This window comes from Solanum verrucosum, unplaced genomic scaffold (genome assembly GCF_900185275.1).
Source record: "Solanum verrucosum unplaced genomic scaffold, falcon-dt-bn FXZP01000177.1, whole genome shotgun sequence".
Taxonomy (NCBI): Eukaryota; Viridiplantae; Streptophyta; class Magnoliopsida; order Solanales; family Solanaceae; genus Solanum; species Solanum verrucosum.
In genome coordinates this window covers 2,403,520-2,428,786 of record NW_026020401.1, presented here as the reverse complement: position 1 = coordinate 2,428,786, position 25,267 = coordinate 2,403,520, and the positions used below count along the sequence as shown (strand labels likewise).

At 33.0% G+C, this 25,267-nt stretch overlaps 1 protein-coding gene across 1 annotated transcript; it reads left to right on the top strand.

Moving 5' to 3' along the window:
• Positions 1-13,936: 13,936 nt before the first annotated feature.
• On the top strand, positions 13,937-23,024 carry LOC125839976 (V-type proton ATPase subunit B2-like). Its single transcript, XM_049518937.1, has 14 exons — positions 13,937-14,059; positions 15,422-15,477; positions 15,583-15,681; positions 15,853-15,912; positions 16,683-16,794; positions 16,884-17,092; positions 17,829-17,957; positions 18,067-18,204; positions 18,434-18,584; positions 18,683-18,765; positions 21,931-21,978; positions 22,085-22,138; positions 22,272-22,355; positions 22,469-23,024. Exons 1-14 carry the CDS (start codon positions 14,002-14,004, stop codon positions 22,652-22,654), a joined length of 1,467 nt encoding a protein of 488 aa, XP_049374894.1. The 5' UTR covers positions 13,937-14,001; the 3' UTR covers positions 22,655-23,024.
• Positions 23,025-25,267: the final 2,243 nt, after the last annotated feature.

Here is a 25,267-nt window from a genome sequence, read left to right as displayed (position 1 = left end):
ACTTCTTCTTAATATTTCTATTTGTCTTACCTCTTTGTTTAGTATTATAATATTTTGCTCTCATTTCACAACACGTTATCAACACGAGTCTCTAACCAACTGAGACCTACTTAATTCGAAATTAATTCCTAAAAGTTAATCAACTTTCTTTTAGAGTCAGGTATACATTTATGTGTTTATAACATCTCTAATAGGACTTGCATAAATCTTTGATCCGTAATTTAATTACTGCATATGTAACTTGCTTTAGGTATTATTATAATACTTTACTAGGCATAATAATCAATACATTTCAGGTTTATATTTTTATGTTGTTTATATGCTACTAATTTATAACTCTAAATTAAATAGTAGGAAATGTGATAACATGCTAGTTAGAAGACTTGTAAATATTTTCTTGTCATAAATTTATGATAAATATTTGTGTGTCATAAAGAGAGTAGTATTATATTAAATATAACTTGAAAAACTTACAAAAGTTTGATGTTATTAACTATTGAAACTAGAAATAAATATTGAAAAATAATTAGAACATATATTAAAACTACCGTTTCATACTTTATGAGTCTACATGTTTTTGTAACATTCCATGTTCATGCATATAATATACTTTATACTAATTCTTAATCATTTGAAACATAAATTTATCTTTTATTATAAAGAAATAACATCATGTTATTAACTCAACTATTTTAGAGTCAGTTTTTCAACATGTCGAATTTGTCAAAGCTTGAATTTGTGGCACTTGACATTTCTGGAAATAACTATTTGTCATGGGTACTTGATGCTGAAATTCACCTTACCGCTAAGGATTTTGGTGATTGTATAATCGAAGGAAATAAGGCATCAAGTCAGGATAAAGTGAAAGCTATGATTTTCCTTCGTCATCATCTTGATGAAAGCCTGAAGGTTGAATACTTAACAATGAAAGATCCACTTGAATTGTGGATATGTTTGAAAGGGAGGTATGACCACCTCAAGGCAACTGTATTGCCAAGGGTTCGTCATGAGTGGATGCACTTACAATTTCAAAATTATAAAACCATAATTGAGTATAACTCTGCTGTATTTAGAATAACTTCCCAATTGAAATTATGTGGGGAAACTATAAAAGATGAGGACATGTTGAAAAAGACACTAACTACTTTCCATGCCTCTAATATGATATTACAACAACAATATCGTGAAAAAGGTTTTCAAAAATACTCTGAACTGATCTCATGCCTTTTGGTGGCTGAGCAGCATAATGACCTTTTAATGAAAAATCATGAAGATTGTCCCATTGGAAGTGCTCCATTATCGGAGGCACACAGGGTAGAAACACACGGTCAGTCTGAAATAAGACAAAATAATCGGGGCCATGAAAATGTGCATGGGTGTGGCAAGGGCAAAAGACGATATAATAATCGTCGAAGTGGTGGTCATAACAAAAGAGAGGACAATATCGGTTCTCAAAATAATCCATCTAAAGGAAAGGGCGATCACTGTCATCGTTGTGGCCTTAAAGTTCATTAGAAAAATGAATGTCGGGCACCTGAGCATTTTGTCAGGCTGTATTAGAATTTCTTTAAAAGAAAATGAAAGAAAGGTGGTGCCTTTTCTTCTAATGCCCGGGTGGAGTCACATTTGACTCTCAAGGATGATGCTCAAGCAGGATCTTCTCAAAAATATGATGAGAATGTTGAGGCAAATTTAGCATTGAAAGATGATGCTTTTGATGGGCTCGATGATATTACTCATCTAGAAGCTGATGACTTCTTTGGGGATCGCAACTGAATATTGATAATTGAACTGGGAAATGAATAATGTCGTTATGTGTTTTTAATGTATTACTTATAGTTCATGTACTTAAATTTTCTTTTGTTAAGTTTCGTACTTCTTATTATGTATTTTTATTTTTATGAAGATAAATAAAATTTTCTAGTCTTCAGTTGGATCCAAGATGAATAATAGAGATATGTGCCTTCTGGACAGTGCCACAACTCATACAATACTAAGAGAAAAGAAATATTTCTCTCATTTGGTAATGAAAAAGGCATATGTTAATACAATATCCGATAGTACAAAATTGATTGAGGGCTCTGGAAGAGCGGCATTATTACTACCTGGAGGAACAATATTGATAATTAATAATGCATTGTATTGTAGTAAGTCTCAAAGAAACTTATTAAGTTTCAAGGTTATTCGCCAAAATGGCTATCATGTTGAGACTGCAAATGAATTAAAGGTGGAATACCTTTACATTACTACGATAAATGCGGAGAAGAAAACTGTGCATGAAAAATTGTCTGCACTTTCTTCTGGATTGTACCATACAAATATTGGTACGGTTGAATCACATGCTAAACAAAAGGTTTACTGATTCTAATGATTTTGTTATTTGGCATGACCAGTTGGGCCATCCCGGTTATAATATGATGCACAAAATAATTGAGAATTCACATGGGCATACTTTGAAGAACCAAAATGTTCTTCAATCAAAGGAATTCTTTTGTGCTGATTGTTCACAAGGAAAGTTGATTACCAAACCATCAACGACTAAGGTTGGGGTGGAATCTCCTGCATTTCTGGAATAGATACATGGTGATATATGTAGGCCTATTCACCCTGCATGTGGACCATTTAAATACTATATGGTCTTGATAGATGCATCTACAAGATGGTTTCATAGATGTTTATTATCAACTCGCAATATGGCTTTTGCGAGGTTGTTGGCTCAAATAATAAGGTTAAAAGCATAATTTCCAGATTATGCAATAAAAACAATTCGTCTTGATAATGCTGGTGAGTTTACATCTCAGATATTTAATGATTATTGTTTGTCCACTGAATTAATAGTTGAACATCCTGTTACACATGTTTATACTTAAAATGGTTTAGCAGAGTCATTGATTAAACATCTTTAATTGATAGTTAGACCGTTGTTGATGAGAACAAAGTTGCCTGTTTCGATTTGGGGGCATGTTATTTTGCATGCAGCGACACTTGTGCGCGCATAAGGCCAACCAGTTATCATGACATCTCCCCATTACAATTGATTTTTGGTCAGGAGCCAAACATTTTCCATCTTAGAATCTTTGGTTGTGTGGTATATGTTCCAATTGCTCTACCACAACGCACAAAGATGGGTCCCCAAAGAGGTTGGGGATATATGTTAGGTATGAATCTCGTTCTATTATAAAATATTTGGAACCTAGAACTGGAGATTTATTTACGGCAAGGTTTGCTGATTGTCATTTTGATGAATCAGTATACTCAACATTAGGGGGAGAACGAAAGCAGTTGGGAAATAAGATAGATTGGAATTCACTTTGACTGTCTCATTTAGACCCCCAAACAAATCAATGTGAGCAAGAAGTTCAAAAGATAATTTATTTACAGAATATTGCAAATCAACTACCGGATGCATTTACTAACCTTCCACGGGTTACTAAATCAGATATCCCAATTGCTAATGCTCAAGTTCGAATTGATGTCCCGATAGGACAAAATGTTAAGGCAAATGAGTCTGGACCACGTTTAAAATGTGGTAGACCAATTGGTTCTAGGGATAAAAATCCTCGAAAAAGGAAAGAAATAAATGATCAAGATGATCATAATACAGAGGCAATTGCTTATGAAGAGCTCCGAGACATAATAAATGATGACACCAAAGAGAAGCTCCATGTACTTGAAAATAATGAGAATGAGGAAATCTCTATAAATTATGTCTCGACGAGAAAAATATGGAATCAATATAATATTATGGTGGATAATATTTTTGCCTATAATGTTGCAGTTGAAATAATGCAACAAGATGAAGATTTGGAACCAAGATCTGTCAATGAATGTAGACAGAGAATTGATTGGCCAAAATGGAAGGAAGCAATTCAAACAGAATTGGCTTCACTTGAAAAACGTAAAGTTTTTGGACCAATAGTCCGAACACCTGAAGGTGTCAAGCCAGTGGGGCACAAATGGGTTTTTGTGCGAAAACACAATGAAAATGGTAAAGTCGTAAGTTATAAAGCACGACTTGTGGCACAAGTTTTTTCGCAAAGGCCTAACATTGATTATGAGGAGACATATTCTCCTGTGGTAGATGCAATTACCTTCAGGTATCTAATAAATATGACAGTACATGTAAAGCTTGAAATGCATCTAATGGACGTTGTCACAGCCTATTTATATGGCTCACTAGACCATAAATTTTTTATGAAAATCCATGAAGCACTAAAAGTGCCTGAAGCATATAAAATTTCAAAATAAAGTTGTTCAATAAAGCTTCAGAAATCCTTATATGGATTGAAACAATCAGGGCGAATGTGGTGTAATCGTCTTAGTGAATACTTGTTAAAGGAAGGGTATCAGAATGACCCTATTTGTCCTTGTATTTTTATACGAAGGTCAAAATCTAAATTTGTAATAATATCTGTTTATGTGGATGACTTGAACATCATCGGAACTCCTAAAGAGCTTTCAAAAGTTGTTGAGTGTTTGAAGAAAGAACTTGAAATGAAAGATCTTGGTAAGACAAAATTTTGTCTTGGCCTTCAGATTGAACATTTGACAAATGTAATATTTATCCATCAGTCAACATATACTGAAAAGTTTTTGAAGCGATTATACATGGATAAATCACACCCATTGAGTACCCTGATGGTTGTGAGATCTCTCGATATAAAGAAAAATTCATTCCAACCCCAAGAAAAGGATGAAGAGATTCTTGATGATGAAACACCATATCTCAGTGCTATCGGGGCCCTAATGTATCTTGTCAACAATACCCGACCAAATATTTGCTTCGAAGTAAGTTTATTGGCGAGATTCAGTTCATGTCCAACAATAAGACATTGGAAATGTGTTAAACATATATTCAGCAAGGAACAATTGATATGGGGTTGTTGTATTCTAATGCATCCAAGTCATAATTGACCAGTTATGAAGATGCAAGATATTTGTCTGACCCACATAAAGCTAGATCTCAGACAAGCTATTTATTCACATATTGAAGTACATCTATATCATGGCGTTCGATGAAGCAAATAATAGTTGATACTTCTTCAAATCATACAGAGATAATAGCCATTCATGAAGCCAGTCGAGAGTGCGTATGGTTGAGATCAATGACTCAACACATTTTGCAATTATGCAATCTTTCTGGGCAAACAAAGACTCTAAGGGGTCGTTTGGTAGAGTGTATTAGGAAAAATAACGCATGCATTAGCACTGTGTATTACTAGTACCTTGTTTGGTACTCTTTTCCAACCTATGTATAACTAATGCTTGCATTAGTTATACACTCTATTGTGTATTAAAGTGTGTATTGCTAATACCATGGATTTCTAGGTATTAGCAATGCAATGGTTTTAATGCATGCATTAGATTAACTAATGACAAAACTACCCTCTATTAATAATAATAATAATAATAATTATTATTATTATTATTATTATTATTATTTTTGTAAAAGAATGTGGGGGTATTTTTGTAAACAAATATTTTTTTAATAGTCTTTATACAAGACTTGCTATTTCCAATACATCAAACCAAACAATGTATAAGAAATAATGCAAAACATAACTAATGCAAGCATTACTAATGCATGCATTGCTAATACATCATATTCAACATTATTCTTATACACTCTACCAAACGACCCCTAACAATATTGTATGAAGATAATGTTGCTTGCATAGCTCAATTAAATGGAGGATATATCAAGGGAGACCGAACAAAGCATATTTCACCTAAGTTCTTTTTCACACATGATCTTCAACAAAATGGTGAGATAAATGTTCAACAGATTCGTTCGAGTGATAATCTTGCAAATTTATTCACTAAGGCATTGCCAACGTCAACATTTGAGAAGTTAAGATATAAGATTGGAATGCGTCGTCTCCAAGATATCAAATAAAGTTTTCATCAGGGGGAGTAAAATACCTGTTATACTCTTTTTTCCTTAGCCAAGGTTTTGTCCCATTGGGTTTTCCTGGTAAGATTTTTAATGAGGCAACACTCAAGGCGTATTACAAGATGTGTGTACTCTTTTTCCTTCACTAGGCTTTTTCCCACTGGATTTTCCCTAGTAAGGTTTTAACGAGGCACATTATCTATAAACATCCAAGGGGGAGTGTTATAAAACCATTGAATTGTGGATGTTTCTTTTTATCAACAACATAACATAATGAACCTATTTAATGTAAGACTTAAAGTTGTGCTAACGTATTTGATTAAAGGATGTAAAAGGGTGTTTTCTAAATCCTATAAAAGGGTAGTCTTTTCACCCTTATGAAACACACATTGAAGAGTTCAAAGAATACTTCTTCTTAATATTTCTATTTGTCTTTCCTCCTTGTTTAGTATTATAATATTTTTCTCTCATTTCACAACATTTAACTAATTAAGCAAATTATAAAATTTTTATTTTCCTCAACAAGTAGGGAGTAAAATCAGTACAATTCTTTTACCTTAATCAAATATCACTTTTCTAAAATTACAACATGTAAGAATATATTAGAGTCAATCAAGATAAGAATCTATTAAAGATGACAATAGTTTATTAAAATTTTCAAGGAATCTGCAATTTCTCTTGCAAATTCTTGAAAATTAAAAGACTTACTAAATTACAAATCAATCACAGGATACCAATATAGACTTATCAGCGAGAGAATAACCAGTTCAACATCAACAATTAGAACGGTAAATTAATTAATTATAATCGATATTAACAATCTACCCTAGAGGATCGAGTAATTAGGGCGGTGATCAAGATGAGGATTATCATTGAGGTCACAATAAATTGAATGGAATCAGATTATGATTAGCAAGAGGAAAATCCTTTGAAACTAATTAAGCAAAGCAATCCATTTAGAAGCAACCGACATTGGGAAAAACTAATACTATCATATCCAACATCAAATTGGATCAAGAATCAGCCAATACCCATTTATGAAGAAAAATATATTCAAGCATATAACACAGTGATGACAATTTGAGCAGAAATTTAATCAACCCAAATCTACAAATAATAAAGTAAAACGAGCAAATGTTCTAAGGGTTTTAAAGATTCATGCTTAGCAAAAGATTGACAACTATTATTGATTAGAATATCACAAAATCATAGATGAAAATAAGCTAATTTTTAGAAGACAAACCTGGACGAATCTGTCGAGATCCGTCTTGTGCAAAATTCCAGAATTTCGAACCTCACCGGAGCTTCTCACTTGGTCGGAGCTGTAGTTTGCCGGAGGAAGGAGGAGAAGGAAGGAGGCTCGCCGGTCGGCTGGTTCTCTCCGGCTGGAGCTCCTAGTTGCTAATTTCGATCGGAGAAGAGGGGAGAGGCGGCGCTGGTCTGCCGATTGGAGCTGACTGCTTACCGGTGGCCTCGTGTTGCTGATGATCGCTGGAGTTGCTGTCCAACTGCTTTCCTATCCGGAAAAAGGAGGAGAAGTAGAGAGAGGGGCAGGGGGGAGAAGAAAGGAGAAGAGAAGTAGAGGAAGACAAGGGGAGGAGCGAGAGGGAGAACTCACCGGCGATGGTGGAGCTCTCGCCGGCTCTCACTGATGGAGGAGACTGCGACACTAAGGGGAGAGAGAAAGGAGAATGAACATTCTTTTTAGGGTTTTGGTCTTTTGAGAGTTGAAATAGGAAATAAGGGTGGCTTGATCTAGTCCGTTCGATCAAACCATCAAACGGTTGGGATTTAATCAAGGTTATTAAATATGGAAATTGGAATGAATTGGCTAACATTGAAATAGAAATGGCTAGAATTGAAATGAATAGGGGCTATGATTGAAATAACATTGGAATTGAATAGGCTAGAACTGAAAGAAATTAGAATAGAATAAGCTAAAATTTAAATGCTTTGGAGGGAAATTAAGGAGATGCTATCCAAATAATAAAATACCACATATTAAAATATTTTCATACAAATTAAACACACTTAGATTTTAAAACATTTGAGTAAAATAATCATTTCGAGTTTAATTATCGATAAAATATAATAACTTAATAATAATAAGATAATTCAACAATATACACAATAATTTTTATAAATCATGCATACTAAAATATGTAATTTTTAGACAAAATTAATTAAGATTTTAAACTTGAAATATGTTTTAAAATAACATGTATTTAATCGAATAGCACTTCCGAAAGAGTTATAGGTCGGTCAAAATTGGGTGTCAACTATATATATATATATATATATTAAAAGGTTATTTCGTGTTGTTTGGTTATAGTATTATTATATCTTTTATTTTATTACTTTTTATTAACATTTTTATGAGGAAAAATAAGAGACCAAATCATTTAAATAGAAATTATACAACAAATAACTCTCATACTTCTAAAATTCAAGTAGTCGTGCTTTGAATTAAATTTTAAGTTTGTATAAAAATTATACTTAAGAGGTGTCATAAAGATACACAAGAAAGAAAGAATGAAAGAAAAAATAAATAATACAATACACATATCATTGCGATTTTAATCATTAAAATTAAAAATAGAAGGAAAAACAAAAGCAACACATAATTGTCTAAGATCTTGTCATATCCATTTCACAAGCCTATCAATATCCAAAGCTTTCTTCTTTTTTTTCAAGTCAAACAAAGGTAGAGAGACATCACTCTTGTTGATATTCACTTCACAAATCTGTCACTATTCAAAAGCTTTCTTTGTATAAAAATTAAATTGAGAAAAAAAAGTACAATACACATATCATTAAAAAAAATAGAAGGGAAAAGAAATCAATACATAATTATCGAAGCTCTTGTTAATATCCACTTCAAAAGCCTATCACTATTCAAGAGCCTTCTTCTTTTTCAAGTCAAATAAAAGCATGAATATAATACTATGGTGAAAATGAAGGGTAACTTTGGATAGAATCTCATGAAACAAAAAATATGAATTTATATAGAAAATAATGGAAGAATACCATAAGGTTTCATATTTAATATTTAAGGGTTATGAATATGAAAAGTTGAAAATTATGAGAGTTATGAATATATGCACATTATATCTAATAAAGAAGACATATTATAGTGGGAGGTGAAAAGTTGAGTACTTGAATATAAATAATTTATGAGATATTAAAAATAAAATAAATAATTAAATGAAAAAAAATGGTCAAAAAAGGAGAAAAAGATAAATATAAATGGAGGCCATAGAGAGGTGCTACATCACCTTGTCTATGTTCTTCCTTTATATATATATATATATTGGCCGAATTGTATGTATCTGTAACTTTTACTTGAATAATTATTACTCCCTCCGTTTAAAAAAGAATGACTCAATTTCAATTTTTAGTCTATTTAAAAAAGAATGACCCCTTTCCTTTTTTGGCAACACTTTAACTTTTAACTTTCCATTTGGCATATTTAAGGCCACAAGATTAAAGGGCATTTTGGTACATTTGACATAACGTTAATTTAGAACCACAAGATTAAAAAATACTTTCTTTTCTCAAACTCCGTTTCAAGTCAAACTAGATCATTCTTTTTGAAACAGAGGGAGTACTTCTTACCATTCTTCTCCCATTTGGCATTATTTTTACCTGCAGCATTATGTTTGGTGTGGTGAAGGAGGATGAGAGAGACAGTAGCGTACACAGAATTTTGTAGGTATCTCTGGGACGAGGAGGTAAGTATTTCTTAAGGTCCATATATAGTAGATCTAAGGTATGTCCAAAAATGTCCCTATCATGTTTTGTAAGAGATCTAAGACATGTTACATATTAATTTTTTGTCTGCATGTAAGAGTTAAGAAGTTTCTTTGCTCGTCTTATTATGTTACATAAATTATAATTTTTTTTAATTTCTAAGTATAATATTTCTTTCTTTCCTCAAAAACTAATTAAATGCAATTTCAAATGTCAATTCTAGTCTTTGTTTCATGTGGTTTATTACTTGAATGAACATTTTGTTGTTCGGTACGATATTAAATATTTCATTTTGTGCTCTCTATCCTTAAATGATGGTATGCAGGATAATAACAACATGTGAAATCTATAACTATAATTTGATATGATCTGATCAGAGAGAAAAGAAGAAGATGAACTGAAAAATATTCTTCATTCATTAAGCGTGATCATACAGTGCATCATGTACATATATATATATATATATATATCCAATGCTACAATTCTACTAACCATATTTACAGCCTATCATAGTCTTACACCTGTCCACAATAACAGAAGTGGTTACATTTAACTGACCTTAACTAATTGCTAAGCTAAGCTGGTAACTAATCTGTGAGGTTAAGTCACTCCACTATCCTCATTATCTTCAATAGATAAATCATAAACTCATTTCTTTATGTGAATTTCTTTTGATTGATTTCAAAATTTTAAAAATTATAAATAGATCTTTTGGAATCTGGAACTTGTGTTGTTTTAAACATTAAATAATTTACGTGGCTATGAAAGTTTTTCATTAAGATAAAAAAAAAATGTCCTAATTTTTTTTTTGAAATGAACTAAAAAATAAATAAATTATTTATATAAATTGACATGGAAGCCAAAAACAAGGTGATGCTTTTTCTCCTTCTCTTTTTATCCCCCTTTTGTTATACTATTCCTTTCCTTCTGGTTCTTTGGACATTTGTAATTTCTATGCTGGTACATTCAGGGTCGTTAGGTAGGGTGTATAAGAATAATGCTTAATAGAATATATTAATAATATTTGTATTAGTTATGCTAACATTAATTATGTAGAGATTATTTTTTATGCATTGTTTGATTTGGTGTATTAAAAATAGCATGTATTGCATAATTTTTTTAAAAGAAAACATTTATTTTCAAAGATACAGTACTCCACAAATATGATGAAAAAGAAGTAGAAAAGGTTTTTAGGGACAATTGAGTCTTTAGCCATACTAATGCATGCATTAATACCTATTGCATTGCTAATACTAGGGTTGTTCAAAATCGAACCGAAACCGATAATTCGAACCGAAAAAAAGTTATTGGTTTATCTGTAATGGGTTATTGCTTCAGCGGTTTTGATTTTTTTTGTTATTGGGTTATCGGTTCTTAACGGTTTTAGATTTTTTCTTAACGGGTTAACAAATAACCCAAGAGTAAATTAAACAATTATATTTATACCATTTTGTATATAAAGTCCTTGACTTAGAGATTGGTTTCCTACTTTCATTTCTGGTTGTCCCAAACTCTTGGTTATTCTACAATGTAAAAATGTTTGCTTTTGAGAAAGATGTAACTTGTGAACTCATGTGCATGATTCATTTGTTTTGTCACCTTGTTTTTAAGTGTTTTTCAATATCTTTTTTGTCAAATCTTAACGGTTAAATCGATAACGATAATAAACCGATAAACCAATATCTTAATGGTTCTATAACGGTTTAGCATATCTACAAACCGATAACCAATAAGTCAAACCTATAAATTTCAAAACCAAACCGACCGATACGCAGTCTAGGCTAATACCATGAATTTTTATGTATTAGTAATAAATACCTCGATACACAATAGTAGGGGTGTACATGACCGGATTGGTTCGGTTTTTTCAAATATCAAACCAAATCATTTGTTTCAAATTTTTAAATTTATAAATTAAATCAAATCAAACTAATAAAATTCGGGTTTTTCAACCTCGGATTTTTTCGGGTTGGTTCAGATTTTTCAAATACCAAACCAAACCGTTTGTGTCAAAATTTTTAATTTTTAAATCAAATCAAACTAATAAACCTCAGATATTTGGGGGTTTTGGATTTTGCCGATAAAGTATTCATACAAACATATAATTAATTAGCTTGTGCTCCAATTATTTCTTTCGTCCAACCAAAATACAACTATCTAAGGTGTTTCTTAAGAAAATAACACAAAATATGAGATGAGTGATGACACTAAAATATTCAACAAAAAATAATAATGAAATCGTATAAAATAAATATTGCAAATTGATAAGTCATAATGAAAATAATCATAATTTAAAAGTACCAAATCATGCTAAAATAAGTCTAATAAGTATAAATTACATGATTAAACATTAAATAAAAATTAAAATTAGGTTATTATTTTAAATGTCTAAACCAATGTAAAACTAAAGAACAAATATTCAACATTATTGTTGTTGAATTAATTGTTTTGTTAGCATTAGTATTGATTTGATTTTGAATTGAGCTTTATTAGAGTTTACTAATATCTATGGACTATAACTTTCATTGGACCGTTCAAAATTCTAAGTCTCAATAAACTTGAAAAAATATGTTAAAAGATAAAAAAATGAAAATGTATAAGTAATATTTAGAAATTACATCAAAGTAAATACTTTTATGTATAAAATAAATTTTAAAAATTATATATATAATGTCGGGTTAGTTTGTTCTCGGGTTGACTTTTTTTAGTTAAAACCAAATCAACCCAAGTATAGTCGGTTTTTTTTCCTATACCAAATCAAGGCAAACCAAATCATTAGTTGTGTTTTTTTTCCGATTTGACTTGATTTACAGTTTGATTCGGTTTTCGGTTCGATTTTGTACACCCCTACACAATAGAGTGAATAAGTAATGCTGACATTAGTTATACATAGGTAATAGGTTGAAAAAGTGTACCTATATATGTAAAGAAAATATGGAATGGTTAATTGAGTTTATTTAACATCACGTCAAAAATGTCTGACTGTTATACAAGAATAAGGATGATATCCAAAATTGTAATAATTATAGAGGTATCAAACTTCTAAGCCACACTATGAAATTTTGGAAGAGGATAATGGGGATATATAAGAGCGATGAAGAGTATGCTTATTACTAAAATCCAATTTAATTTAATGTCAATGTGTTCAACTACAAAAGTCATTCATATCTAAGGAGATTGATTGAGCAATATAGAAATATAAAGAATGACTTCCATATGATATTGATCATTTACCTAAAAAAAAACTTATGACAAAGTCCCTCGAGAGTTACGTGGAGATGCTTGAAGTTTATGTGTATATGTAGCTTACATTAGGGGAATTAGGGACATATACACAGGAGCCAAGATTCATGTGAGAATAGTGGAAGGAGATGGAGTGTTGATCGATCAACAATTCACATATATGGGAGATGAAAGTAACGAAAATAAGGATGATGAAATAGGTGTACGGACATACTAGGATAGATATAATTAAGAAAGAAGATATTCGGAGTGTGGTGGACAAAATGAGAGAGACGGGACTAGGATAATACATTCATGTGAAGAGAAGATAAACATATACCCAAGTGAGGAGATGTAAGAGGTTAACTATGGTGGATATGATGAGAGGTAGAGGTAGATTGAAAAAGTCTTGGAAAATAAATGATTAGACAAAATATGACACATCTACAATGTATCGATAATATGATCTTGGTGAAGAAATAGGATAGATGGTTAGTAGATAGTAGGTCATGAAATAAAATGTGACAAGTTAAATCGAACGGACCGAGTAACATATGTCTATTACATAATTTTTAACACTACTACTAGGATAGTTGAATTAATTTGTTTCTTCTACCGTTTTTCTTTTTCAAGTGGAAACTCAATCCGACCCACCCACGCCCCTCGATCTCTCTTTCACTAGCGTGCATCACGTTGATTCCGGTTTTTATTCTCTCTCCGGTTCATCTACTTCTCTCTCTCCTCTGGAATTCAGAAGAAAGGTAATCTCCTTTTTACAGATCCATTTTTGAATCTTCATCTTCCAATTTAGTAATCGTTTTTCAAGGCCTTTCGGTTCGTTTCTTACTCGCATCATTATGTACATCACTATCATTTTGATTAGGATAATTGTGACTTATAGAATTTTTCGTATAGTTTTCGAATATCTAAAAGTAGAAGATAGTCTATCTCGATTTAATTCTGAAAGTTAGTCAGAATTTGGCCTTTGATAAGTAAAATTTGATAACAAATTGAGACACAGGGAGTACTATTTTTATGCTAGCCATAGACCTACTCGCAATTATTATCATATTTTGGTATTGAGGTATAGTTGATGATTGGTTATTGATGTATTATTGTTCATTTTCAGGTTAAGTATGGGTAAGGCAAAAAAAAATATTGACATGGAGGAAGGAACCCTGGAGGTTGGAATGGGTAAGTTCATGTGGTACTCTTCTTTTTAGTGCCTTTTGTTTTGTGGAATGAAGCCTATTTATGATTTGTAATGATGCAAACAAGAGCTAAGTTAGACATAGGGATAATGAGCTGAATGCCTTTACAGTCCAAGTTGCTGATAGAGGTTTTCAAGTTGGGAGAGAACTGTAGTCAAAGACCCTTTGGTTTTCGTTTTGAGTAGTTCGCGTGCAAATGAGAGAAGAGTTTCTATTTCTTGATTTTAGTAGTTAGAAGATTTCATTGGTAAATACTAGTATAAATTATGAATAGAGTGTGATGTACCTTCTGGTTAAATATTCAGGAGATCATCAATAATAAATTATATATTTTCTGGCTCTCAATCTTATTTTATAGTTGAGTCCACATAGGAATTTGTTTAAAATTTTCATTTAAAAGATTGATGGTGACTTCTAATCAGGGCAAGATCTATTAAGGCCTGAGGGGGTACCATGCGATCCACAAGCTTAGTTGAACCTTTGTATTTATATGTATATATATATATATATTGAAGAAATAGTAGAAATGTATCAAGTGCTACCTGTAGTAATAAATAAGGCAAAGGTGTCAGTAGCAAAGGCTTAGAGTTTCTCCCAAGTGCTGGGAGTTCGAATCCCACTGCCAACAGGTAGTAATTTTAGACTTGCTGAAACAATAGAGATACATACAAATACACATACAAGTATGCGATTCTCTATGGTTCTTCTCTTTTCCCCTTGACCAATAATTCTTCATTAAATTCTGCTCGACTCTTTTTTGTATTGATTCTTGAGTTTTTGTCTCATCTTTGTCAACACTTTAAGTATTTATAAGATAATTGAAGAGTTTTTCTTCTGTATTAAAACTTAAAAGTTCATCTCTCCCCGTAATGATGATGCTTGACTTGTTGGCATAACCGCTTAATAATGGAACTGAAAATATATGTTTGTTCTCACTCTTAACTCACAAGTTGGATTAATTTTTTGTTTTGTGCTATGTTATTATAATCGTTACATTTTTTTCGTTTGATTGATTTGTCTGTATAAATTGAAAAGAAGAACAATGACTGAAGCCTAAAGTTGATCAAACCAACCAAGTGTTTTCCCTATTTGGAGGATTTCGGTGCCACACTACCAAAAAATCACTAATTTCTCTCTCAAATTTTTGATGGAGTCCGGTGGTATTTTGCTCGTTGCCCACGTTTCGACAAATTGTTGATTGATAATCCCTTACCGATGAGCCAAATTTCAACGTTCATTAGAAATTAGCGATTTTATGATAGTGTTATCTACGTTCAAAGAAATGTGGCACCCAAAACCTCCAAATCCTGGATCCACATCTGCTTCTAATGTTCCAAAATTGCAGAATATAGGACCGTCTCTGGTGTTGCTGGACCACTGGTTATCCTTGAAAAAGTTAAGGTAATCATTGTGCACTTTGCTTTTGTTTTTAAAACTTACTGTAGCTTATTGTAATTTTGGTGTTAATGCAACTAGAATGATGTGTACATGTGTTTCTCTTGTCAGGGACCTAAGTACCAGGAGATTGTTAATATCCGTTTGGGAGATGGAACAACCCGACGTGGACAAGTTCTGGAAGTTGATGGGGAAAAAGCTGTTGTTCAGGTCTATTATTCTTTAGAATCACTTATGGCTAGATTTGACTTCTGACGAATATTTCATCCACTTTAAGTTTCTACCTTCTGACACGCACAAATCGAGAAATGGTTCTGACAATTCTTCTAGAATAAATTGAATCTGCTGTAGCATGCTCATTTCCTCTTTTGTTTTTACCAGGTTTTTGAAGGAACATCTGGAATTGACAACAAATACACAACTGTGCAGTTTACTGGGGAGGTACAATATATTTTATAACTCATATTTTCTCATGACTTTTGTTCCATAAAATCCAATTAACATAAATCACTTGTAGAAAGTCCCCCTCTGTTTTCATCAATTCTTTTCAACCACTGAGAAACATTGGTCTGCAATAACATGCGTCACCTTTTGTTTAGCCTTTTATTCCTCTCTGTTGCATTCAAAGTGTTGTATATAGCACACAAAAGTCTTGTCAAGAGCAATAAACTAGTTAGTGTTAACATGTTGCAATAACTTAGTATTTGTTCAATGAGGGAGAGAAGTAAGAAATGATATGGATCCTGTAACAAAGATATTATTCATAACGGGTATTATCATTTTTTTTGGGGAAAAGGACAAATATACCCCTGAACTATCGTAAATGGTATGCAGATACCCTTCGTCATACTTTTGGAACATTGGTGCCCCTGCCGTCCAAAAACTAGAGCATATATACCCTTTATACTAACGGACATACACGTGTCATAATCTTATCCACCGACTGACATTTATTAAATATCGGATCGACGGATAAGATTGCGCCACATATTCCTATTTAGTCTTCCGTTAGAGTGAAGGGCATATATGCTCTAGTTTTTAGACGGCAGGGGCATCAATGTCCCAAAAGTATGACGGAGGGTATCTACATACCATTTACGATAGTTCGAGGATATATTTGTCCTCTTTCCCTTTTTTTTTATTAGTGGAGATATTATGCTTCTAATGGTTTATCATTTCATTACTTTGTAAGAGTGTACATATGTTTGCAGGTTTTGAAGACACCTGTCTCACTGGATATGCTAGGACGCATATTTAATGGTTCTGGAAAGCCAATTGACAATGGTCCTCCTATTTTACCTGAGGCTTACAGGGATATTTCTGGTAAGTACTTAGTTCTAGCAAGTTCAACTTTGGCTCTCACATGAGATTTCTGGACTAATATTCTGCTACATGTAATATGTCAATTTTAGGAAGTTCTATCAACCCCAGTGAGAGAACATATCCTGAAGAGATGATACAGACAGGAATTTCAACAATTGACGTCATGAATTCAATTGCTAGAGGGCAGAAAATTCCTCTTTTCTCTGCTGCCGGTCTTCCTCATAATGAAATTGCGGCTCAGATCTGCCGACAAGCTGGTTTAGTGAAGAGGTTGGAGAAATCTGAAAATCTTCTTGAGGTTAGTAGTAGTTTCTTGTAACATACTCCATCCATCTCAGTTCATATGTCTCTTTCCATTTTGGCAACTTGGCACCATTCCAATCCTATGCAACTTCCACAAAAGCTAGAGTTCAAGTTCATAAAATTATTAAATGTTTTATTTTGATGTGATGTTTTTCTGTCAAACTATTTTTCAACTTTATTTTTAATATTTTCTCCACTCACTTATACAATAAATAAGTCAAATCAAAGTATGAAACTCTGTACCCAGTCAAATACTGTCTTAAGAAATGGAACGAAGGGATTACATATTTCAAATGTCTAATATGCTGATAACAGGAAGTATACCACTTTGCTTGAAATGGCCATTGAATACTTCGATTGTCGTTCTAGGCCTAAATGCACGTTATGATGTCTGTGTTGAGAATTTTACTGTTGTCAGATTACATGATAGCTTTAGATTACTGCATTGAAGTGGAGTTCACAACATTACATCCACGATGAGGAAGAACAAAATATGAGTCTGCAATGTTCTTTCTTCCCCTTCTTATGAAGTTCATTAACTATATCAGTATATCTTTAAAAAGGGAAAAACTGAGCAGAGTTAAAACTTTTTCAGAAAGCTGTTACCGAGGGTTAGGTCCTTCTCTAATCTACCCGTGAATAGCTGGAGTGGCACATTTTGGTCTCTATGTTTTGGTGATTGAGTTGGATTCACATTGACATAATTCTCACTTTCTTCCTTGGTGTCCCAGGACAGTGAAGCGGACAATTTTGCCATAGTCTTTGCAGCTATGGGAGTCAACATGGAAACCGCACAATTTTTCAAACGCGATTTTGAGGAAAATGGATCCATGGAGAGAGTGACGCTTTTCTTAAACCTGGTAATACTTGGATTTAACTCAGACTAACACATGAGTATTTGGTTATGTGAAATAGGAACACTTCTATAAGGTGAAGCTCATTTCGATCTCTTATGTTTACTTCTCGTAGGCAAATGATCCTACAATAGAGCGTATCATTACTCCCAGGATTGCTCTGACAACTGCAGAATATCTAGCATACGAATGTGGGAAGCATGTTCTTGTCATTTTAACTGATATGAGTTCATATGCTGATGCTCTGCGTGAGGTATTGTTTATGAACACCTCATGACCTTTTAACTTTATCTAATCATGTTTGTATTTAATAAGGAGCACTTCTTAGAACTTAATATTAGTACATCTCAACATTACCAATTTCCAAAAAAAAAAAAAAACTAAGAAATAATATTAGTTCATCTCAGTTATGTGGTGTTATCAGATGTTCTGAGTTCCTTAGACCACTGAGAGCTCAAACCATACTTCTCATCCTCCCACAGGTATCTGCTGCCCGAGAAGAAGTTCCTGGAAGGCGTGGATATCCTGGTTATATGTATACTGATCTGGCAACGATCTATGAACGAGCTGGGCGTATTGAGGGACGGACGGGCTCCATCACACAAATTCCAATTCTAACCATGCCAAATGATGGTAACTTACAGTTGAGCAATAATTTCTGGCTATTACTTCTGCTTCTGATTGCTCAATTATATTTGTTAATGAGTCCCTACTTTCTGTTGTTTGAACAGATATTACGCATCCAACTCCAGATCTTACAGGTTATATCACTGAAGGACAAATCTATATAGACCGACAACTTCATAACCGACAGGTATTGTATAGCTCTGAGGCTGAGTACTCATATATACTCGTAAACTGTTAAAATTGCTTTATAGATCTTACCAGTAAATGAGCAATTGATCCAACTAAACTGGGTATCTTAAGCTCTCTGCTTTTTTAATCTTTTACTGTTGTTGATTCCTTATAAAAGAAAATTGAAAAATCTTTTACTGTTTTTGACAATAGGAAAGCATGTTTTATGATGCTCTACAAAGTAGACAGAGAATTTCTGGATAAGCTTCTCTGTTACCTACACCCTTCCCTTAATAGGTAAGCTCTGGGCCAAATAAACAGAATGACAAGCTTCATTACCATTCCTATAATTTCATGGGCTTGAAACTAAATCCTAAACTTTGTCCATTCTAAATTGTTTATTAAATTAGCTCTAGATTATCTGAGTCAGTCTTGTCTGATTAGATTTTTACCCTATTTTTTGGAAACTAAAGGGTAAGGAAAGGATGAGAAATGTACAAGAAGGGAAATAGAAAGAACAGGAAAAGAAAAATTGATGAGCCTGGTATTTAACAGGAGAAGGGTAAAGGGGCAGACCCATTATCCCTGAGTTTGGCCCTTGATGGATTTCCTTGTCATTAAAAAAATTGATGACTCTTTGTTCCATTGTTAAAAGATATGGAACAATTCTACTTTTCCTTCGTTTCTCTCTTCTCTCGATCCCAAGCAAAGCTTCAGAAAAATGGATAACTAATTAGTACTTCAAAATAGAATGTTATCAAAATCCCTTCCTTTTCCTCTTTCCCCAAAAATTGGGAACGTCCGATCCTACACCTCAAAATGAAATGTTGTATGGTCGTAGCAATAACAGACCAAACAAAGGTTGGGGTTGATCCCACGAGTAGTCTGCTTGTGTCAAGATGTCTAAAAAGTGTTAGAATTTGGAAATTTCTAAGGTAATCTTCAAACAAAAGAGTGGTTAAACAATTATTTCTAAAAGTAGACTATTATACTAAGCTAGGACTTTTAACGAACACTTGGAATGCAAGAAAAAATGACTTGTTTCAATTAAGAGAGAGACCAGGGTCGTGACTCAATATGGCATGGCTAGTTCACGAATATAATCATCTTGCTTAAATACATGAATATAATCATCTTGCTTATCCCTAAATTATTTTTTTTTGTTTTGAAAATGGTAATGTTGTATTCTTCAGCATTAAGGATATGGTGGTGGCCTTCAGCAAACAGAGGGGAACAAAAGAAGAGGAAAAAAAATATACTTACAAGGATCCTAATAATTCTACAATCTGTATTGTTTCCTCTAAACCTTTCTCTCTACACCAATTCCATTTAACCTTCTGAATGGAATTGAACCTATCTTCAAAGTTTCTACTATTTCTTTCTTTCCAGACTGTGCACCAAATGCAATGTGGAATTATCCTCCACCATGCCTTCTGACTCTTGCTCCCCCCTCTTCTTGTCCAATAACTCAACTAGTCTGCAGTATGCTCGGGCATGGTCCAGTTTGTCCCTAAAAGTTCTTTCAAACCCAAGTGAAAATATGACTCAATTGATAAAGACCCAAGTAGATATCTCCCTATTCCTAGTTTGATTTGATTAATCAAGCAATATTAACTCCTTAATATGCTCTTGCTCTCTACTTGCCAAATACCCAATGTATTTTTCACTTTTCCAAGAAAGAAATAGATATGAAGGGCTTAAATCTAGTGTTTGCAACCACCAAATTGACAAATAATAGTGTAAACAAGTAGAGAATCACAAACCCAAGTAAGAAACAAGATAAACTGATACTCAATTCACATTAATACCATGAGAGTTTACAACCCCAACTATTTTAGCTATTCATACTAGAAATGGAAAATACAAGAGAAAAGGAAGACATAACTGAAGATTAATTAAGTAAGAAAATGTGAACTCTGGTGAAAAGTCTCCAAATCCTCCCAAAGTTAGCTATGGTGGCTAAAACACCCCTCGCCCAATTACCTGACCGAGCTACATGGGTGAGTTGTGTGGCCATTTGCAAAAGCTCCCCCTTCATCTCCTTGGCTGCGTGGGTGGGGTTACGTGGCTCAGGCCACGTGGGTGAGGCCGTGTGGCCAGCTCAGATTTTTTCCTTTGGTCTTTTAGCCACTTTTTCTTTAAATTTTGGCCTTCATGTCCAATTTTCTCTAGTATTTGAAGCTATTCCAATCCTTGCTTTTCAAAGGCTCCCAAAACCTGATATTATATCATTCAAACCATTAGTAGTCCATCAATCTCACAAATGAGACACGAATATTATTGTTAAAAAGTATCACAAGTTGGCAACAACGTCAACTTATCAACTTAGGAGGGAATTTGAACCAATTTGTCTCTTCTTCCTCTTTAATTACGTGCTTATTATATTAGTATAACTTTAAATTCTAATATAATACATACTACTTCTCTATTTTCTACTTGCTCATTGCCGACACCACTCTTGAATTGCATGTTGGTAGTATTTAGAACATCTAAGTTACTTTCTATTTGAATTTTGTTAACTGAAATGAATATTAGGAAATGACCCATAGGATTTAAAGGGAGTTATCATACTTGTATGGTGCTAACTCAGGCCAAGCAGTACACATTCCACATTTTAGTTTTATTTTTCCATGAAAGTCGTCAGCTTCACCAGACATAGGCTTAATTGTCATCGTTTCATATGAAGATGATCATTTGAGATTCATTTTTCATATTCTTCCGGGAGAATACATAATTACCATTTAAGTAGTCCCTCTTTTTCAAAGAGATACTGGAACTTCGCGGTGATCCTAATACCTCCTAGACTTGTTCTAGACCTAAAATTATAATAACCCCGAGAAACCAAAGCTAGATTAATTGCCTGTTTAGCCAAACTTCAACGGCCTATTTTGGAAAGTGTTTTTTGCTAGAAGTTTTTTTCAAAAAAGCAATTTTAGAGAGTAGCAGTTTCTGTTTGACTAATCAATTTGAGAAACACTTTTTGCAAGAGTGACTGAGAAGTACCCAGTTAATGTGAACACCTGCAGTGACCTTACTTGTTAAGTCGAGTTTTAAATTTGGATAATTGCCAATTCAGAGTGCTACAGAAGGTTGCCATTATTGAATGTCTTTACTTCTTGGATAGCTCTTGAACTTTGAACAGAAATGACTCGGAATTTTTTTTTCCTCTTCTGAACTGTAACAGATATATCCTCCAATCAATGTACTTCCATCCTTATCTCGGCTGATGAAGGTGAGGACAGGGACTCTTTACTTTATATACTGTCATATCATTTTAATGGATACTAGAGGAAGCCTTACATGTGATATTCCGATTAACCCCTTAAATTTCTTTGCAGAGTGCCATTGGTGAGGGTATGACTAGGAGGGATCATGCTGATGTATCCAACCAGGTAAGTTAATTTTTCGATAAAAAATGTATTTTGTTGCTTGATTAATCTTCATACCTTCAAGAGAGTTGATACCTTGTACCTCTGCTAATGTGCTTATTTTTTTCCCTTCTGCATTATTGTTAAAAACCTTTAGTTGTATGCAAATTATGCCATTGGAAAAGATGTCCAGGCAATGAAAGCTGTGGTTGGAGAAGAAGCACTTTCTTCTGAGGACTTGGTATGTTGCTTGTGAAAAAGTCCTTTTGTTTAATTAATTTTGAGCTATGTTTTGCGTAGGTTATCAATAATTCAATGATAAGATGACTAGATACTCCTTTTCTGTTTAAACAGCTTTACTTAGAGTTCCTCGACAAATTTGAGAGGAAGTTTGTCTCTCAAGGAGCTTATGACACCCGCAATATATTCCAGTCACTTGATTTAGCTTGGACACTTCTTCGCATCTTTCCCCGTGAGCTTTTGCATCGTATCCCAGCAAAAACCCTGGATCAGTATTACAGCCGTGATGCATCTAATTGACAGGAAGGAGCCAGCTTTTTACTAGTCTCTTGTGCAATTCCTTGGTGCAATACATTGGCTCGCGAGTTTTTCCTCTTTGTGTATCTCCTTTTAGCTCAACAATCAATGAGTTCCAAAAACAAAGGTTCTCTGGCATTTAGAAGTCAATGCTATTCCTTTGGGAACTAGTTACATCTTGTAATTTATCACCTGTTGTGTTATGTGACATGCTGCAGGGTATAATTGGTTTTGTTTAAATTCCAACAACATTAGGGGCTTCTAGGTTTTATGCACAGCCTTTTCTATGTATGAAGCAATTTTATTGTTTTCCATGGACTATAAGCTGATTCTTTTTTAACAAAACATATTTATATCTGTTTCATAGTTTCAACTTCAAGAGTAGATTTTTCCAGGTTTAGGATAGCTCGGGCTCACAAGATACAATACGATTATTGTGCATCGTCAAAAAGAATTAGGTGATGTACAATAATGCAATGGCCTCAATAACGAGGTTTATTTTTGCTTATCATATTATTTGTTGGTGTTACTGTTTTTTTCAGAGAGGAGAGAAAGGCCACTGTCAACAATCAGTTACGCGAAACAACACACAACACAAACATTCCATTTTGCGACGAGCAAGATGGGGCATGGAGCGTAGACAGGTATATGGATCCTCAACATCTTGAGTAGCATGAACATAAGAATAATTATGTATAATTTTAAATAAGTTTCTGTACCTTTTCTTTTAATTTATGCAAAATTTTCATCTGAGATAGCCAAGTTGAGCTTATTTACTAGCTGGAACTAAAGATTATGAAGAAAACTATTGCTGAGAGGATTTAATTATTCAATAGTAGGTGTGTCATTTGTCAAATAATCTAAACCTAAAAGGACACTACTTTAGAGTTTATATATTCTATCAGAACACTTTTCATATACTACCAACTTGTTATAATTCAGGACCTCATTGTATCTGTTTATATATGTTCATCCATTTGCAAGAGAGATAAGATTTTTTTACTTGGAATAATTGACTTAGATGCACAGATGGCAGTAGATGATTATCACTCAACATGGTCAAGTAACGTAACATATTTAGTACTCGTTACAATAAAATTAATAAAACAAACATGATATTTTAAACTAGCAATATACATAACCATCCAAACAAGGTGCAAAGGTGGCAGCACATCGTAGATCACATGTAGTGCTCTCAAAATGGACCACTAATTGGTAACCACCCAATTAAAGCATATGTCCCAACTCATGCATAGCCACAATGTTGGACAACCATTTCCAATAAGAAACGGAAGTGCATAAAATATTCTTAGAGAACTACTCCTCTATGAGTTGTCAGAAGCAGATGTAGCCTGGAATGCTCATTTCATTTGATTTGATTTGATAATGACATTATATAAAAGAATTACTAAAGATATTATAACAAATAATAGATAGATATACATAATTTTCATAAAAGGGAAAAAGATAAATACAAGGAAATTTTACATAAATCTCACTAGTTTAGGAGCTAATTACTTAGATATAGTATAATTTGCAATATTACATATTTTATCAAATTTTGGATTATTCAGATACGTCCACATACATGTATCTGAAATATATGAGGTCAAAATTAGGTGTAACATTGTATCCACATAGATTCACATATATATGAGATACATAATAAATCTCGCTCGCCTCCCTCAATTCTCTCCCTCCCCATCTTGCTCGCCTCTCTCCCTATGTGTATATAGTAGCAAAAATACATATATCTAAATGTATTTTTCCTCAATACATGGTAGGAAACTCTTAATTAGTAGTAAGATACGCAACACTTTGAAAGTATATATAATAACATTACATATATTTAATTATGTAGTTTTTCCATAAATTTATCCTTAATTTTGTGATTAGAGGTATGATAGCAGATCATTAGTAGCGGGTGGGGGTTTCCAAGAACCAACGCATGTTACGATAGATAGATAATTATAATGAAAATTATATTAAGATACCTTCTTATAGGAACTCATAACAAAATGGTTAGGCCGGTTTCATGGCAAGGAAAGGGATCTTTTCCTTTTTTTTTTTTAGAAAAAACAAAGTAACAAAGTAAACTAAATAGGATCAGTCAATAAAATATTACTTTATTTTTTATTGATTATTATTATATATTAATCTATTTATTGGACTCATAAGTTTAAAATTTTAAAGTTGCCTAAAATATATTCCTCGTTAAAAAATAGTGCATATATATAAATATGTATGTATGTATCCTCACCGTCTAGCAAATAGAAACATATTTACTTGCTAAAAGACTTATATTTACTACATTAAGAAAGAAATAAAAAAATAGTATTTTTTTAAATCACGTGATATTGTTAAGATTAAAAAATTAATAGTATTGGGATTTTTTTTGATCGAGTAGTATGAGTGTGTTAACAAAAAGGGTAAGTATGTTCTATCTTTTTTTTGGTAACTAGCTTTCTATTAATCACCAAAAGAACATTACAAATCTTAGCATGCTACATCACAGAAATGCTATCCTTAATCAAACCACAAGATGCCTAGAAAATAAAACTATGTATTAGACTACTTATTCTGGGGGGGCTCTTACTCAACTTACATATACAATCT

Coding starts and splice junctions, on each gene's coding strand:
- LOC125839976 (XM_049518937.1), top strand. CDS start 14,002: ATGGGTAAGGCAAAAAAAAATATTGACATGGAGGAAGGAACCCTGGAG. Junction 17,093..17,828: donor AATCTGAAAATCTTCTTGAG/GTTAGTAGTAGT, acceptor TTGGTGTCCCAG/GACAGTGAAGCGGACAATTT. Junction 18,585..18,682: donor TCTAACCATGCCAAATGATG/GTAACTTACAGT, acceptor TTGTTTGAACAG/ATATTACGCATCCAACTCCA.